The sequence below is a fragment of the Dendrobates tinctorius genome, unplaced genomic scaffold (assembly GCF_039654945.1).
Source record: "Dendrobates tinctorius isolate UK_male_01 unplaced genomic scaffold, ASM3965494v1 ptg000083l, whole genome shotgun sequence".
Taxonomy (NCBI): domain Eukaryota; kingdom Metazoa; phylum Chordata; class Amphibia; order Anura; family Dendrobatidae; genus Dendrobates; species Dendrobates tinctorius.
In genome coordinates, this window is record NW_027361751.1 from 4,278,319 (window position 1) to 4,296,067 (window position 17,749).

The 17,749-nt window shown below is 44.1% G+C and overlaps 1 protein-coding gene across 1 annotated transcript in view; it reads left to right on the forward strand.

Annotated features, from left to right (window-relative positions):
* Window positions 1-9,808, forward strand: part of BTF3 (basic transcription factor 3) — a 28,268-nt gene extending 18,460 nt beyond the window's left edge. The window contains exon 6 of the mRNA XM_073584065.1: window positions 9,645-9,808. Within this exon, the coding sequence (XP_073440166.1) occupies window positions 9,645-9,691 (47 nt within the window). The 3' untranslated portion in view covers window positions 9,692-9,808. The remainder of the gene's footprint in view (window positions 1-9,644) is intronic.
* The last annotated feature ends 7,941 nt before the right edge of the window (window positions 9,809-17,749 follow it).

Sequence of the window (17,749 nt, forward strand, 5' to 3'; positions counted from 1 at the left end):
AGAATTCTTGTGCTCTGCTGCCGCACTGACCGTCGGCTCTCCACCCTCACTGGGTAGGAGCTGCACCGCTGTACTGAATAAGCATACTCTTGGAGGAGGTGTATGACAAATGTCTTCCCTGATCCGCTCCACACATACTGCTGGCATACTCTCCTGGGCAGGAGCTAGAGATTCAATTCAGGTGTGATAAGGGTAAAAAAAAGGGGGCAGATATGTTCCGGGTGCTATGATGGAGGAGACCAGCCTATTCACAAGATGAGATGTTTAATGGCACAATGACTGTCAGTGCTCTTCATCAGGTACATTCAAATTAGAGACACAGCCTTTTTATAGCCGTGACATAAGCAGTAACTTAAAAAATAAGTCTTATCAGACTTGAAAGAGGTTTTTCATTTTGGGGGCCCAAATTATTTGTTGCGGTATGTCGAATTACAGCTGTAAGAGTCTCGGTCTAGTGTCACTGGAGAGGTTTTTCCAATCAATCAATATTTAAATTGGAATACATCCTTTGATATATTTACTATAATGTAGTTGCAGTCTTCAATGTGTTGGCTGTTCTAATACTAATCAACCTATCCTAGGGCATAGCACGGTGGCTTAGTGGTTAGCACTGCAACCTTGCAGCGCTGGGGTCCTGGGTTAAAATCCCACCAAGGACAACAGCTGCAAGGAGTTTGTCTGTTCTCCCCGTGTTTGCGTGGGTTTCCTTCAGGTTCTCAGATTTCCTCTCGCACTCCAAAGATGGGGAATCTAGATTGTGAGCCCCTTCGGGCTCAGTGATGATAATGTGTGCAAACTGTAAAGCGCTGCGAATATGTTAGTGCTATATAAAAATAAAGATTACTATTCATAATAGGATCAGTAAACATAGACATAATATTAAAAGTGGGGTTTTAAACCACAGCGTGTCAAAATATTTTAATGAGGTACTAAAACAACCCTGAAGGGTTACGTCTCACTATATTAGAAAAAATACTCAATATTTGTGATCAGTTTCAGAAATTAGAGAATCCTTTTGGATTTTGAAACTGGCCACTATGACCCCAGAGCAGTGGTCCCCAACCTTTTTTGCACCAGGGACCGGCTTCAAGCAAGACCATTCTTCCATGGCAGGGTGGGGATGGAGGTGGGGCGGGGCTTTGGTCATAAGGGGGCAGGGCTATGGACGGGTTGTAGTTTAGTAGTCAGTGCATACTTATCATTTAATATAACATTTATAATGTGACTCAACTCCCCATAGGTTTTGAATGAGTGGGAGCACGAGGCTTGTTTCCCTGTATCAGTGGGAACACTGGGCTTGTTTTCCTGCAACAAGATGGTCCCATATTTGACAAATATTCAAAAGGTGTACCACACATATAATCCCCCATATATATAATGGCCCCACACATGTAATCCCCCATATATATATAATGGCCCCACACGTAATCCCACATATATATGATGGCCCCACACATGTAATCCCATATACAGTGGGGAAAAAAAGTATTTAGTCAGTCAGCAATAGTGCAAGTTCCACCACTTAAAAAGATGAGAGGCGTCTGTAATTTACATCATAGGTAGACCTCAACTATGGGAGACAAACTGAGAAAAAAAAATCCAGAAAATCACATTGTCTGTTTTTTTTTCATTTTATTTGCATATTATGGTGGAAAATAAGTATTTGGTCAGAAACAAAATTTCATCTCAATACTTTGTGATATATCCTTTGTTGGCAATGACAGAGGTCAAACGTTTTCTGTAAGTCTTCACAAGGTTGCCACACACTGTTGTTGGTATGTTGGCCCATTCCTCCATGCAGATCTCCTCTAGAGCAGTGATGTTTTTGGCTTTTCGCTTGGCAACACGGACTTCCAACTCCCTCCAAAGGTTTTCTATAGGGTTGAGATCTGGAGACTGGCTAGGCCACTCCAGGACCTTGAAATGCTTCTTACGAAGCCACTCCTTCGTTGCCCTGGCGGTGTGCTTTGGATTATTGTCATGTTGAAAGACCCAGCCACGTTTCATCTTCAATGCCCTTGCTGATGGAATTAGGTTTGCACTCAAAATCTCACGATACATGGCCCCATTCATTCTTTCATGTACCCGGATCAGTCGTCCTGGCCCCTTTGCAGAGAAACAGCCCCAAAGCATGATGTTTCCACCACCATGCTTTACAGTAGGTATGGTGCTTGATGGATGCAACTCAGTATTCTTTTTCCTCCAAACACAAGTTGTGTTTCTACCAAACAGTTCCAGTTTGGTTTCATCAGACCATAGGACATTCTCCCAAAACTCCTCTGGATCATCCAAATGCTCTCTAGCAAACTTCAGACGGGCCCGGACATGTACAGGCTTAAGCAGTGGGACACGTCTGGCACTGCAGGATCTGAGTCCATGGTGGCGTAGTGTGTTACTTATGGTAGGCCTTGTTACATTGGTCCCAGCTCTCTGCAGTTCATTCACTAGGTCCCCCCGCGTGGTTCTGGGATTTTTGCTCACCGTTCTTGTGATCATTCTGACCCCACGGGGTGGGATTTTGCGTGGAGCACCAGATCGAGGGAGATTATCAGTGGTCTTGTATGTCTTCCATTTTCTAATTATTGCTCCCACAGTTGATTTCTTCACTCCAAGCTGGTTGGCTATTGCAGATTCAGTCTTCCCAGCCTGGTGCAGGGCTGCAATTTTGTTTCTGGTGTCCTTTGACAGTTCTTTGGTCTTCACCATAGTGGAGTTTGGAGTCAGACTGTTTGAGGGTGTGCACAGGTGTCTTTTTATACTGAGAACAAGTTTAAACAGGTGCCATTACTACAGGTAATGAGTGGAGGAAAGAGGAGACTCTTAAAGAAGAAGTTACAGGTCTGTGAGAGCCAGAAATCTTGATTGCTTGTTTCTGACCAAATACTTATTTTCCACCATAATATGCAAATAAAATGAAAAAAAAAAAAACAGACAATGTGATTTTCTGGATTTTTTTTTCTCAGTTTGTCTCCCATAGTTGAGGTCTACCTATGATGAAAATTACAGACGCCTCTCATCTTTTTAAGTGGTGGAACTTGCACTATTGCTGACTGACTAAATACTCTGTGTGTGTGTGTATATATATATATATATATATATATATATATATATATATATATATTATATATGGGATTACATGTGTGGGGCCATCATATATATATAGATATAGGATTACATGTGTGGGGCCATTATATATATATATATATATATATATATATATATATATATATATATAATATATTGTATATACTCGAATATAAGTCGAGATTTTCAGCCCAAAAAATTGGGCTGAAAGTCCCCCTCTCGACTTATATTGGAGTCATATACAAAGGGGGCGGATGTGTCAGGTCATACTTACCCGTCCTGACGCTGTCTTGAGCCCCCAGCTTCTCCGCGCTCTCTTCCTGCCTTCAGCGGTCACGTGGTGCCGCTCATTAAAACTCATCAATATGCGCATATTGATGAGTTTTAATGAGCGGCACCACGTGACCGCTGAAGGCAGGAAGAGAGAGCGTGGAGAAGCTGGGGGCTCAAGACAGCGTCAGGACGGGTAAGTACAGCGATACTCACCTGTCCTGCGTCCATGGCTGCTTGCTGCTGTCTGTCATCGGTCAGTGACTTCAGACAGCAGAGGGCGCGGTGACGTGGTTAATGCGCGCCGCGCCCCCTGCAGTCTGAACGTCACTGACTGATGACGTGCAGATAGCGGTGAGCAGCCATGGACGCAGGACAGGTGAGAATCTGACACCCAGCGACGGAGAGGTGATTATGTCATTTTTTTTATTTTTACATGCAGCAGCAGCAGCGGCAGCACATGGGGGAATAATCTAAGGAGCTTCTTATGGGGGCAGCATATGGGGGAACAATATGGAGCTTCTTGTGGGGGCAGCATATGAGGGAACAATATGGAGCTTCTTATGGGGGCAGCATATGGGGGAACAATATGGAGCTTCCTGTGGGGGCAGCATATGAGGGAACAATATATGGAGCTTCTTATGGGGGGGCAGCATATGGGGGAATAATCTGGAGCTTCTTGTGGGGGCAGCATATGGGGGAATAATCTGGAGCTTCTTGTGGGGGCAGCATATGAGGGAACAATCTATGGAGCTTCTTATGGGAGCAGCATATGGGGGAATAATCTATGGAGTTTCTTCTGAGGACACCATATGGGGGAATAATCTATGGAGCATTTCCCACCCTAGACTTATACTCGAGTCAATAAGTTCTCCCAGTTTTTTGTGGCAAAATTAGGGGGGACGACTTATACTCGGATCGACTTATACTCGAGTATATACGGTGTGTGTGTGTATATGTATATATATATATATATATATATATATATATATATATATATATGTATGGGATTACATGTGTGGGGCCATCATATATATATATGTGGGGGATTACATGTGTGGGGCCATCATATATATGGGGGATTACATGTGTGGGGCCATCATATATATGGGGGATTACATGTGTGGGGCCATCATATATATGGGGGATTACATGTGTGGGGCCATCATATATATCTATATGGGGGATTACATGTGTGGGGCCATCATATATATAAGCGGGATCACATGTGTGGGGCCATATATATATATATAATGGCCTCACACATGTAATCCCATCCTGTATACATGGCTTTGATCCCACTCTCCCGTCCTGTATACATGGCTCTGCTCCCACTCTCCCGTCCTGTATACATGGCTCTGCTCCCACTCTCCCATCCTGTATACATGGCTCTGCTCCCACTCTCCCATCCTGTATACATGGCTCTGCTCCCACCCTCCCATCCTGTATACATGGCTCCGCTCCCACCATCCCACGCTTGTATATATGGCTCCGCAAGCACCCTCCCTCCCTTGTATATATGGCTCCGCTCCCACCCGTGTATGCATGGCTGGGCTCCCCCGTCCTCCCCATCATACTTACCCTCACGTCGCTGAACTTCCCTGTATCTCGCGGCGCGTCAGCTTCTTCCTGTGCGGTCACGTGGTACCGCTCATTTAAGGTCATGAATATGGACACCACGCCTTTGGGAGAGGAGTGGCGTCCACATTCATGACCTTAAATGAGCGGTACCACTTGACCGCTCAGTGCTGGATGAAGCCGCCTCGCCGACAGGGATGCAGGGTGAGTATCCATATGGAAGCTATAGCCACTGGCTCCCCTTGTGTCCGGGGACCTGCAAGAGCACTGCAAGTCTGCAACGACCCGGTCCTGGGCCGCGGACCGGTGGTTGGGGACCCTTGCCCCAGAGGGTCTCGGTGTCAGCATTAATTACACACGTTGAATTATGTTAGTATAGATTTTTGGTAGAATTTCATTATCTATTTTTTTGTTTGTACGTATGTGTTTGTGTGTGGCTTTTTTGAATATTTGTTTATATTTTTTTTTTTCTTTACGTGTGTATGTGTATATCTCTATATCTCTGTCACGCTCTCATTTCTGCAACATTACCTGTATTTTAAAGCTTTTTCCACAATGGGTTCTGTTTCCTATGATGGATACTGTATAATGTTTTTTAAATTACTCTTTATGTCACGGCTGTAAAACGGCTGTGAATGTCTCTTAATTGTATGCACCTGATGAATTGGACAGACTGTCATGTGAATAGTCTGGTCTCCTCCATTGCAGCACTCGGAATTTATCCGCCCCTTTTTCCGCCTGAATTGTCAATTAAGATAGGACACATTGCTCAGTATGAAAATTAAGGGGCTTAACGGTGTACTGAGCCCTTACTCGCGCCATAGCACCCTAATTAGCATATGATTTTTTTTTTTATTATTATTATTTTTTTTTTTTCAAATAAGCCACTAAAATGTATACTACTGGTATGATTTTTACAGGGGTTTAGTCCCCTATATACTAAAAGTGGTTTATTTAGCATTTTGGTGGTAACAGACTTTTTAAGGGTGAGTGCACACAGTGCGGATTGAGCTGCAGATTTTTTCCGCGTGGATTTGTAGGTAAAACCGCATGTAAATTGACCTGCGGATTTGCCTGCGGTTTGACACCTGGACAATGGAACAGGTGTCAAACTGCTGCGGAATCCGTAGAAAGAATTGACATGCTGCGGAATTAAAACCGTGGAAAAATCCGCAGCATGTGCACTGCGGTTTTGAAATCCCATAGATTTGCATTGTACTGTACAATGCCTGCAGATCTACAGAGGCAAATCCGCTGCGGATCCGCAGCAAAAAACTGTGTGCACATACCCTAACAGTTTAGGACCGTAAAAGAGGTTCCTTTTTGAGATTGTCGTATTTATGGCCGCAACGTCGCTCTCTTTGGAGAATTTACACTATGGGGCAGTATATGGGTTATTGGTATTTTAGACCTGTACCCACTAGCTCCCTGGTTGTTTGGATGTGGACCCTTCTCCTGTCAACATCGGTGTCATCTTGACTTGTAACCACTTATCAGTGTCCAAGATTTTTTTGGTTGTGATCATCTAGTTTGCCAATTAGTGATTGTGTGTTTAGATGGCGTACCCATTTAGTATCGACCTACAGAAATTCCCATTATTGTTCGTGACCCTCATCTGTCCCTGACCATCATATAAATGGGGCTAGAAGGAGTGCTGCTCGCGTAGTTTACATTTTATAACGTTCACTGTGGATCTGTAATGATTATTCCCATCTGAGACATTTATATCAATGTAAATGCCATAATTGTCTAGTGTGGTTCTCCTATTGGACCCTTCTGATGAAGCAGCCATGACATCCAGGTTGAATATGAAGTGGCTGCATCCCTGCTGGGCTGTTTAATTTTATTGTGTGGAAATGGCTGGAGGGCGCTGTGCAAATGCTTCCTCTCCTCCGTTCAGTTTCTACTTGAATGTGGCAGCCACCTTATATAGTTGTGGGCCCTGCACCTACCACCGGTTTCTCTATGGGAAAGCTGAGCATAGTTCTCTGACCGTCCCAAAGAGAATGAATGGAGCGTGCGCACTGCTGCTCCATTCTACCAGGGATAATTGCTAATTTCTGGTGATGGGTGGGGGGTCTGACTGCTGAAACCCCCAACTAGAAGTTATCATTTGGTGATAATTTAGCCCTAATTTTTCTTCAAAAACCATAAAATCCCAGATTCCTGACTGAAGTCATCCAGGATTATTTTATTTATTTTTTTACTATGGGCCTAAGAACTAATGTGCAGGAAGTTGCTAACTACCTGCCTGTTTTGCCTAGTGCTGATCTCTGCCAGCAGAGAGTATCACAGACCACTCCTGTGGGAGATTCGGCTGATTCCGCTGACAGTACATCGACAGGGCAGCGGCTTCTCTTCAGCTCTGATATGTTGAATGGTCGTGACTGCCCCTAACTGTGGGGTGCCGACTGTCAGTCAGCCTGTCTTTGTCACTCACGCACTGTCAACAGCAGTCCGGGTGAGGAAGAGCTGCTCTGTTGATGTGGAGCAGCTGAATTGCCGGCAGTCGAGATCGGTGACTGCTCTGAGTCAGTTCTGGGTATAACAGGCAGGTAGTTGCCTCTGTTAGCAACTACCTACCTGTTAGTTTTCAGGCCTGTAGTAAAATTAAGATTAGTCCTGGAAAACCCCTTTTAAGTGGATAGAATATCACAGCAGACAACTATACCAGGGTTCAATCCTATGGGGGGATTAGCAGAGTATGTTCAAGATTTGCTTGAAATGCGACCGCAAATCAGATCACAAGCTGATGAGAAAATCTGTAAATTCACTGATGCTATGGATTTATTATCCACAATGTCACATTATGCATATTTTCTGCACCTATTCTTCCTCAGACTGCAGAGATCTCATGTCCACACCAGCTGCTGATGGAGGAGGCTGATGGACGGGTCTGGTCACTGCTCCTCCACCTACAGCTGTTGTATGGACAACTGTGCTGTCTGTGAGGAAAGCTGCACTAACAAGAATCGAAATAGGGTAGCATTGCTTAAAGGTATTGTATATCGTAAAAGTTTCATTGGTATGACTTTTCATTTAATCTCATTTTGAGGGGATCAAACTTTTTTTTTTTTTTTTTTTGACTAACTGAAGATAGTACTGTCTGGGGAAGAAGAAAATTAAAATTCTTCACGTCGAAATTCTATAAAGATTTTGTTTCTCTATTAAGATGTTTACATCACCTTTCACTTGAAGCTCCCAAATAGTGCTCGCTTTACCATGACACATTTGTTAGGACTGTATGTTTAAGGGTATGTTTACTCTACCTCTTGTTATGGTGGTTTTTGAGCTTGCCCACTGTTAAAAACACTCTTTAAAGGGTTTTCCTATTTTTTCTATCGGAAAACATTGTGCTGTGTTATATTCATTTGAGCGTCTTGTAAACTGTTAAGGCTGTCAAAAACACCTGGTGAGAGAAAACATACACGCCACTACTTTACAGAGCCTTCTGATGGAAAACACTACAATCTGGACATTGTCCAATCAAAAGGCTTTAGGAAACGAAAAACTGACCCAAAAACTTTCCAAAGGAGAGTTTCCTTAAGTTTCCACTTTAAAAAAAAAAATAAAAAAAATAAAATGTTTTTGACTGCTGTAAAACAACTCTGCATTACAGTAGTTTGTGAAAGTATTCTCCAGTCTTGGCATTTTTTGTGTTTTGCAACAATGCTGCTGCCACCATGTTTCACTGTGGGGATGGTGTTTTTGGAGTGAAGAGCTGTGTCGGTTTGGCACCAGACATAATGGTTACCTTGGTAGCCAAAAAGTTCAATTTTGATCTCATCTGACCACAACACTTTACTCCATACATTTGTGAAGTCTCCCACATATCTTTTGGCAATCTCAAAGTGAGCCTTACAATTTGTGTGTTTAAGTAAAGGCATTTTTCTGCCCACTCTTCCATAAAGGCCACTACTATGTCATGTACGGCTTATTGTGGCTGTATGGACAGATACTTCAGTCTATACTTGGGAACTCTGCAGCTCCTTCAGGATTACCTTTTGTCTCTGTGCTGCCTCTGATTAATGCTCTCCTTGCCCGAGCTGAGAGTTTTGGTGGGCATCCCTCTCTTTGTATGTTTGTTGTGGTACCATATTCTTTCCATTTGATTGATTTGATGGCGCTTCAGGGGATCATCAGAGATTGGGATATTTTTAATAACCCAACCCTGACTTCCGCTTCTCAACAACTTAATCCCTAACTTGTTTGGAGATCTCCTTGGTCTTCATGATCTTGTTTGGTTAGTGGAGCCTCTTGCTTAATGGTGTTGCAGCCTCTGTGGCCTTTCAGAAAAGATAGTGTATATACTGACAGACCATGTGACAGGAAGTCCATCTGCGTGCTGTGTATCACTAAGCACGTGACTTATGAAGGTAATTTCTTGCACCAGAAATTTTCAGGGGCTTCATAGCAAATGGGGTCAATACACATGTCGATTTTTAGTTATTTGGTCATGAATTTAATTTTTGCCTATATTTTTCTCACTTCACCAACTCCACCACCCCAATCTTTTTTTTTTTTTTTTTTTCCTTGTTGTTTTTTGCTTCTATTTGCAAAGTTGCTTTATTCTTATTTTTTTTATGAACTTATTAGTAGGTAGACCTAACCTTTAATCCCAGATGTCAGTGCTCTGTCTAGATGTAAAATTAATGTATGCCCCCAAAGAAAAATATTTTTTTAATGACCTATCTTAAAATGTTTTTCTACAGATCTGGTTGAGAACTTTGACGAAGCCTCAAAGAACGAATCCATCTAAGCTGAAAATCGCTGAGGAACCAAACGCTGAAAAGAGCTGCTATTTTATAATGTGACTTATCTATTTGTGTTTTCTTTTTTTGACTTGATGAGATTAAAGATGAATTCCTTAATAACATTCAATATGTAGCAGCTCGGCTTCAGTACCCACTTTATGGCAGAACCTACGTGTGCGGCCTAGTTCAATAGGACACACCTGGAAATAAAGATTGATCTTCAAAAAACTTCGAGTGAGATCTTTCGTATGTTTAGTAGGGTTTTCCAGTTACTATATTACCAGGTCTCAAAATATATTTGATGCAAATAGTGGTAGTTTTGGGCATGACTTCTACTGGACTACACAATTACGTAAGAATGTCCTCTCCAAGCTATGTATAGTTTCTAGCAGGGCTGTGGAGTTGGAGCTCATTTTGGTGGAGTCGGTATAAAATGGACCAACTCACATTCCTAAAATATATAATAAATTAGGTACAGTAGTTCAATGCAGAATGTGCTGAATATATTTTCATAGGATTTTGGGAAAGTTATGAAATGTCCTATAAATGGCTGCTCTATTCCTGATCTAAGGCTACATTCACACACAGCGTTTTTGCCGCGTTTTTTGAGGATACGTTTTTCAACTGCAAAAGCAGATCAGCTTTTTAAAAAACCGCATCACCTGAAAAGGTTTTTGAGCTCATAGATAATGTTTTCAATAGCAAAAGCAGATTAGAAAAACTCCACACAAACGGACATGCTCATTCAGCCCAAAAACGGATCCTCACAAAGCAATGCGTCTGAATGTCATATCTTGAAACCCATTGACTTTGCTGGGATGCCCAGAGTCACTGCATTTTACTGCAAAAACGCTGTGTGTGAATCATGGCCGTAGCCAGCGAGAGGCGGGGGGGCAGCTGCCACCCCTAGAAGAAGGGGCACGCACCTATCAAAACTCGTATGCTGCAGTGCTTCCGTCCTGCACCGGCTCCAGACTGCAGGGGGCAATCTCCCCTCCTCTGTCCTGTCTTCTGCCGTCTTCACCAGAGAGGAGGGGGAGGGGTGCCTTGCCTGCACAGGATCAGATTCCTGGGCCCCGAGCTGGAGAAAGTTGTGCACACACTGCAACTGGCAATAAGAGAGTCTGCAAGAGAGACATGCTGAAATCTGATTGGAAAAGTGAGGAAAAGTCTTAGTTACTCACCGGTTAACGGTATTTTTCGGAGTCCATGACAGCACCACCTGAGAGGGGATCCGCCCTTCAGGAACAGGAAACCTACAGATACAAAAAGGGCGGCACCTCTCCAACGCATCAGTTGGATTACAGAGCACAAGAGGACCTCCAAGGTTAATGGCATGATTTATGTACAATACTATCACTACTTAATTATTTTTCACCAGTGGGTATATACAAGAGGAAGACGTGCACACCCAAATTAAACTAAAGGGAGGGAATATACGGGTGCTGTCATGGACTCCGAAAAATACCGTTAACCGGTGAGTAACTAAGACTTTATTCGGTCTTCCATGACAGCACCACCTGAGAGAATTACAGAGAGTAATAACTACTTTAGGGAGGGACTACAGCCTGCAGCACCCTTATACCAAAAGAGAGGTCTGTGGAAGCACCAAAGTCTAGCCTATAATGACTATAAAAGGTGCTCGGAGAGGACCAAGTAGCCGCCTTACATATCTGGTCAATGGAGACTTCTGATCTCTCGGCCCACGAGGTCGCCATGGCTCTGGTGGAATGCGCCCTCAGCTTCCCAGGTGCCGGTCTGCCTTTTGAGGTGTATGCTATTGAAATCGCTTCTCTAATCCACCTGGCTAGTGTATTTTTTGACACTCTAAGCCCTTTCCTAGGGCCTTGATGGGAGACAAACAGGGCATTATCTATCTTCCAGGGATCGGTAACTGCGAGATTTTCTATGAGACATCTAACATCTAGGGTATGTAGTTTCTCCTCGTTAGTTGGATTAGGGAGGAAGGATGGAAGGACTATTTCCTGTGTCCTGTGAAAGCTAGAAACTACCTTAGGTAAGTACGCTGGATCAGGTCTGAGTATTACCCTATCGTCCTTGAACTGTATATAAGGGGGACGCCTAGATAATGCCTGGATGTCGCTTACTCTACGAGCTGAGGATAGAGCCACCAGGAAGGCTACTTTGAAGGACAGGTTTTTAATGGAAGCTGATGAGATGGGTTCAAATGGAGCTTCTGTCATAGCCATGAGAACTAGGTTCAAGTCCCACGGCATGAACCTATCCTTCACTATTGGCCTGGATCTACCTGCTGCCTTAATGAATCTACTAACCCAGTAATTTCCCGCGATGTTGCAGCTAAAGAGGGCCCCCAAGGCTGATACTTGTACTTTAAGGGTACTAGTGGAAAGCCCCATGTCCAGACCTTTCTGTAGAAACTCTAAGATTTGATTTATAGGCGCTGAACCCCCAGCAATTATCCCAGAGTTCTGAAGGAATTTCTTCCAAATTCTGACATAAATTTTGGTAGTAATGGTTTTCCTACTTTTAAGTAGGGTGCTAATCAGGTCTGGGGAGAAGCCTTTCTCTTTTAGCAGTGTCCTTCAAACTCCACACCGTCAGATGTAGGCCAGCCACCTGAGGATGGAAGACTGGGCCCTGGGATAGGAGATCCGGGATGTCCGGAAGAACCCAAGGATCAGACACCGGCATGATCCTGAGGCATGAGAACCATGCCCTCCTGGTCCAAAATGGAGCGATAACTATAACCCTTGCCCTGTCTCCTGATTTTCCTCTTCACCAGGGGTAGTAGCGATAGGGGAGGGAAGGCGAAGGCTAGCCTGAAGACCCACTTTATTAGAAAGGCATCTACCGCCAGGGCGTTCTCTCTGGGATTTACGGAGCAGAATTGTCTCAATTTTCTGTTTTCCATGGTGGCGAAGAGATCTACCTCTGGTTGTCCCCACTTTTGTACAATCAGGTCGAAGATGGAGTTTTTAGGGACCATTCTCCTTGCTTTAGCAGATTCCGGCTTAAGAAGTCTGCCGTGATGTTTTCTTTCGCTTTTATATGTAGAGCTGTTAAAGATAGAAAATGTTGCTGCTAGCCGGAACAACCGTTCTGCCACATTCATCAGGGGTTTGGAACGAGTCTCGCCTTGGTGTTTGATATAAGCCACGGTGACCTGATTGTCGGAGAACACTCGCACATGATGGCCCTGTAGATACACAAGTAGCTTCTTAGCTGCCTGCTCTACTGCTGTCAACTCTTTCAGGTTAGATGACATTTCTATCTGATGATGCTCCCATAGGCCCTGGACCAGGATCTCACCCATATGAGCCCCCCAACCGGAAGGGCTAGCATCCGTGGTGACTGCGGGATATGTCATACTCCCAGGGAACCCCTCTGGATAAATTATCCTTGTCAAGCCACCACTCTAGGGACTCCCATGTGTTTTGGGACAAGGTTAGCTGGCCCTCTAAGTAACCCCCAAGGATTCTTTGATGCACTAAAACCTCGCCCTGTAGTGTTCTTGCATGAAACTGGGCCCACTGGACCGCCGGGATACAGGACGAAAGAGAACCAAGAAGGGACATGGCTTTCCTGAGGGACATGGTAGGGTTATTGGAAGCGTTCAGGACCTGATAATGTAGGCGAACAAGCTTCTCCGGAGGCAGACTGCATTCCTGTTTCTCAGAATCCAGGATCAGGCCCAAGAATTGTTGGACTCTCATCGGCTGTAACCGAGATTTTTTGATGTTAAGCAGCCATCCTAACCGCTCTAGGGCAGACATTGCCCTTTGTAGCTGTTCCAAACAATGTTTCGCCGTTTTCCCTACATGTAGGAAGTCATCTAAGTAGGGGACTACTAGAATGTCTGATTCACGTAGATGGGCCATAACTTCCGCTACCACTTTAGTAAACACACGGGGAGCAACTGACACCCCATAGGGGAGGACCGCATATTGGAAATATTGAACTGACCCATCTAACTGAACCGCCACTGAGGAAACGCTGATGAGCTGCATGAATGGGTATATGGTAGTAGGCATCTTTTAAATCTAACACCACCATAAAGCAATTTTGAAACAGCAATTTTATTGTTGAATTAATTGTCTCCATCTTAAACGGGCGTATGACCAGGAATTCGTTGAGGGACTTACGATTTATTATAGTCCTAAAGGAGCGGTCTGGCTTGCGGACCAGGAACAGAGGGGAGTAGAAACCTTTCCCCCTTTCTCCCTCTGGAACCATAGTTAGGACCTTCTTGCGGCAAAGATCATGCACCTCGGCCTCCAGGGCAGCTTGTTCTGATGTGAAAGACCTGAGTGGGGTGACCTTAAATCGATCTTGGGGAACCCGGGAGAATTCTAGTTGTAGACCCGCAGCTATCACCCCCAGTATCCAGTTAATACTAGAAATCATGGACCAGGCTGGGTAGAAGGCAGCTAGTCTCCCCCCTACCGGAGCAACTAGTCATTGGGGCGTCTTTTTAGTGTCACGTGCTGGACCTTCCTGGCACCCCCCTCCTCCGAACATGAATCCTGTACTTTTCCTTTTGTCATCCCATCTGCCCTGATCCCTGGATGGCCTTCTACGGAAGTATCCTTTCCTGGTAAATGGACGTCTATAAGAAGGGTTCGGCAGACTGGGGAACTTTTTATCATCCCTGGCTTTCTCTAAAAGTTCATCCAGGATGGGGCCAAACAGATATTCCCCCTCACACGGAATGGAGCAGAGTCGTGACCTGGCCTGGATATCTCCTGGCCAGCATTTTAACCAGAGAGCCCTTTGAGCTGCGTTGGATAAACCCGCGGTCCTAGCCGCCATCCTCGCAGAGTCTGCCGAAGCATCAGCCATAAAAGCAGCAGCACTTTGGATGATCGGTAGAGTTTTTCGAATGGATGCTCTTGAGGCTCCGTCCTTCAGCTGGGAATCCAGTTGATCCAGCCACACCATCATGGATCTGGCCGTACATGTGGCAGCTATCGCTGGTCTTAGAGCGCCTGCTGACATCTCCCATGTTCCCTTTAGAAAAGAATCCGCCTTTTTATCCAGCGGGTCTTTTAAGGAGGCCATGTCGTCGAAAGGTATCGAGGATTTTTTGGAGGCTTTGGCTACTGCCGCGTCCAGCTTAGGGGCCTTATCCCATCTGCTTACCACTGGGTCATCAAAAGGGTACCTCCGCTTGAAGGCAGGTGGCAAGGAGACCCTTTTTTCAGGTCTTTTCCATTCCCTATCAGGCTCTGGACTTTGTCATTTAATGGAAAGGCCCTGCGCTTTCTGGGATCTAGATCCCTAAACATCATGTCCTGTGCCGAAAGTTCTGGCTTTGCGTCTGCTACCCCCATGGTGGATCTTATAGCTTTAACTAGCCTATCCATTTGGTCTAAGGGGAAGCAGAATCGGCTAGAGTCTTCCTCCGAAGAAGACGAAGTGGAGGCCGGGGAATCTGAGGAGTCATCGTTCCTAGGGGCGGCCGAGGACTCCGAACCCGAGAAACTAATTTTTCTCCTCCTAGAAGAATCCCCTTTAGATAGGGCCTTCATCTCTGTCCTGATTATCTCAGAGAGAGGGAGAGGGATCCGGCGGGCAGACAGCTGCGAGCAGCGTTGGAACCGGGACAGGTGAATATCTCAGGTGCCGGGTCCTGAGAGAGCGGTGACACCTGTCCCCCATAGCGTGCTGGTGTCTCCGCCTGCTCAGCACACCGGCACCTTGCCCCCAGGGACAAGAGGCAAGTATGTCTTTTTTTTTTTTTTTTTAAATACCTGCAGTAACATCAGCAGCAATAGCTTAATCTATGGAGCAGCATATGGGGCATATTCTATGGAGCATCTTATGGGGGCATAATCTATGGAGCATTTTATGGTGCATAATCTATGGAATATCTTATGGGGCCATAACCTATATGAAGCATTATATGGGGCATATTATTCTATGGAGCATCTTATGGGGCCATTATTAGCCTTTGTGCATCATTATATGGGGCGTATTTTGTATGGAGCATATTATGGGGCCATCATGAACTGTATGGAGCATTATGTGGGGCTCCTGATGCAATATGGATATTCAAAAACATTTAACCTACTGATGTCTCAATTAATTTTACTTTTATTGGTGTCTATTTTTATTTTTGAAATTTACCAGTAGCTGGTGCATTTTCCACCCTAGGCTTATACGCGAGTCAATAAGTTTTCCCAGTTTTTTGTGGCAAAAGTAAGGGGGTCGGCTTATACACGAGTATATACGGTAACACAAATTATCAACTACAAAACATTACCATATGTCACGGTTTGCATGTTTATAACATGTTCGAAGATTATGATGCCAAAACGTTTGGTGTTTCCATTATTTTGTCCAACCCCTGTCTCCGTCTCCTATAGCAAGCAGATTGACCATATTTCAGCAAAATGTTTCACTTGCTCTCAAAGAAATAGAAAAATTCAACCGTTCATCAAAACTGACTGTGCATGAGGCAATTCCTTTATACCCGGAAATTGTTAGAGATGTTGCCCATGTGGTTACGGCTTTGCCTCTAACCCAATTTAATGTAGAGAGGTTTTTCTCTAGCCTTAAAATTATTAGGTCAGATTTGTGGTCATCTATGAAGGAGGATATGATGGAGGCAATTCTATTTCTTAGAACAAATTCATAGACTGCACAAATGTTATTTGGTATGTTTTTGTTGAAAACTTTTTTTTTGCCACTTACATAGTTTATTACATGGTGATATATATGCAATATGTATATGTAATCGATATTACATAGTGTATTACATATTTACAATTTATTACAGTTTTTTTGTCTTCTAAAGTTGTATTCCAATAAATATATATTATGTTCTATCTAAATATATTGATTATTGTATCATAAAAATGATTAAATCACAAAACAATCACTGACCTCAGGGAGACCAGTCAAAGAAAACACTGCGGCAGCCGGCAAAGGCTCTCAATCAGTGAAATCCTAGGTGCATTGCTCCCTGGGAAATATGAATATGCAAATAAAGTCCGTGGAGCCTCATTTAAGAGTCTCAAACACGGGACTAGCTCCTTTCGGAAACCACCATTACCACCATATTAAGTGGCCCTTTAAGTCAATATCCAGCTCTTTATGAGTTTACAGATATGACAAGGGAAATACCAAGGCCGGGTATCCATCCACAGACAGCTGTTTCGGGGTGTTGCCCCCTCATCAGTGTGGAGCAGGATTCTGGCTAGGGAGCAATGCCTAGTAGACCAACATCACAAACAATCACTGACCTCAGGGAGACCAGTCAAAGAAAACACTGCGGCAGCCGGCAAAGGCGCTCAATCAGTGAAATCCTAGGTGCATTGCTCCCTGGGAAATATGAATATGCAAATAAAGTCCGTGGAGCTTCACGGACTTTATTTGCATAAAAATGATTAAATGTCTGATGTTCACATTGTACTACAATAAATTTTTCACTTAAATATAAGCAATATATGTGGGAGTCGGAGTCTGTGTAAGGGAATTTGAGGAGTCGGAGTCGCAGGTTTGGCTTACCGACTCCACGGCCCTGGTTTCTAGGGAGCAGGAGGTGAGTATTAAACTTCAATGTGCAAGTTTGCACACCTGATATGAGACATAAGGCACTTGCTTAAATGTGAACACACATTTAAATGGAAGCTGTCACCATGAAAATGCAACCCGATCTGCAGGCGTCATGTAGTAGAGCATGGGGGGCTGAGTAGTTTAATACTTGGTTTTATGAGAAAAGATTCCTTATAACTTTTGTGTTACTCATAGAATGTTAGAGTGTGAAGGGACCTCCAGGGTCATCATGTTTAACCCCCTGCTCAATGCAGGATTCACTAAACCATCTTGGACAGATATCTGTCCAGCCTCTGTTAGAAGACTTCCATTGAAGGAGAACTCACCACCTCAAGTGGCAGCCTGTTCCACTCATTGCATCATGCTGTTGACTCATGCAGTCTGTGATCTATTAGTGTACCCAAGTCTTTATCACATGTGCTGTTGCTCAGCCTTATTCCTCCATTCTGTATGGGTTTTTTTTAGATTTTTCTTGCCCAGACGTAGTACTTTGCATTTCTCCCTGATAAAAACCATTCTGATAT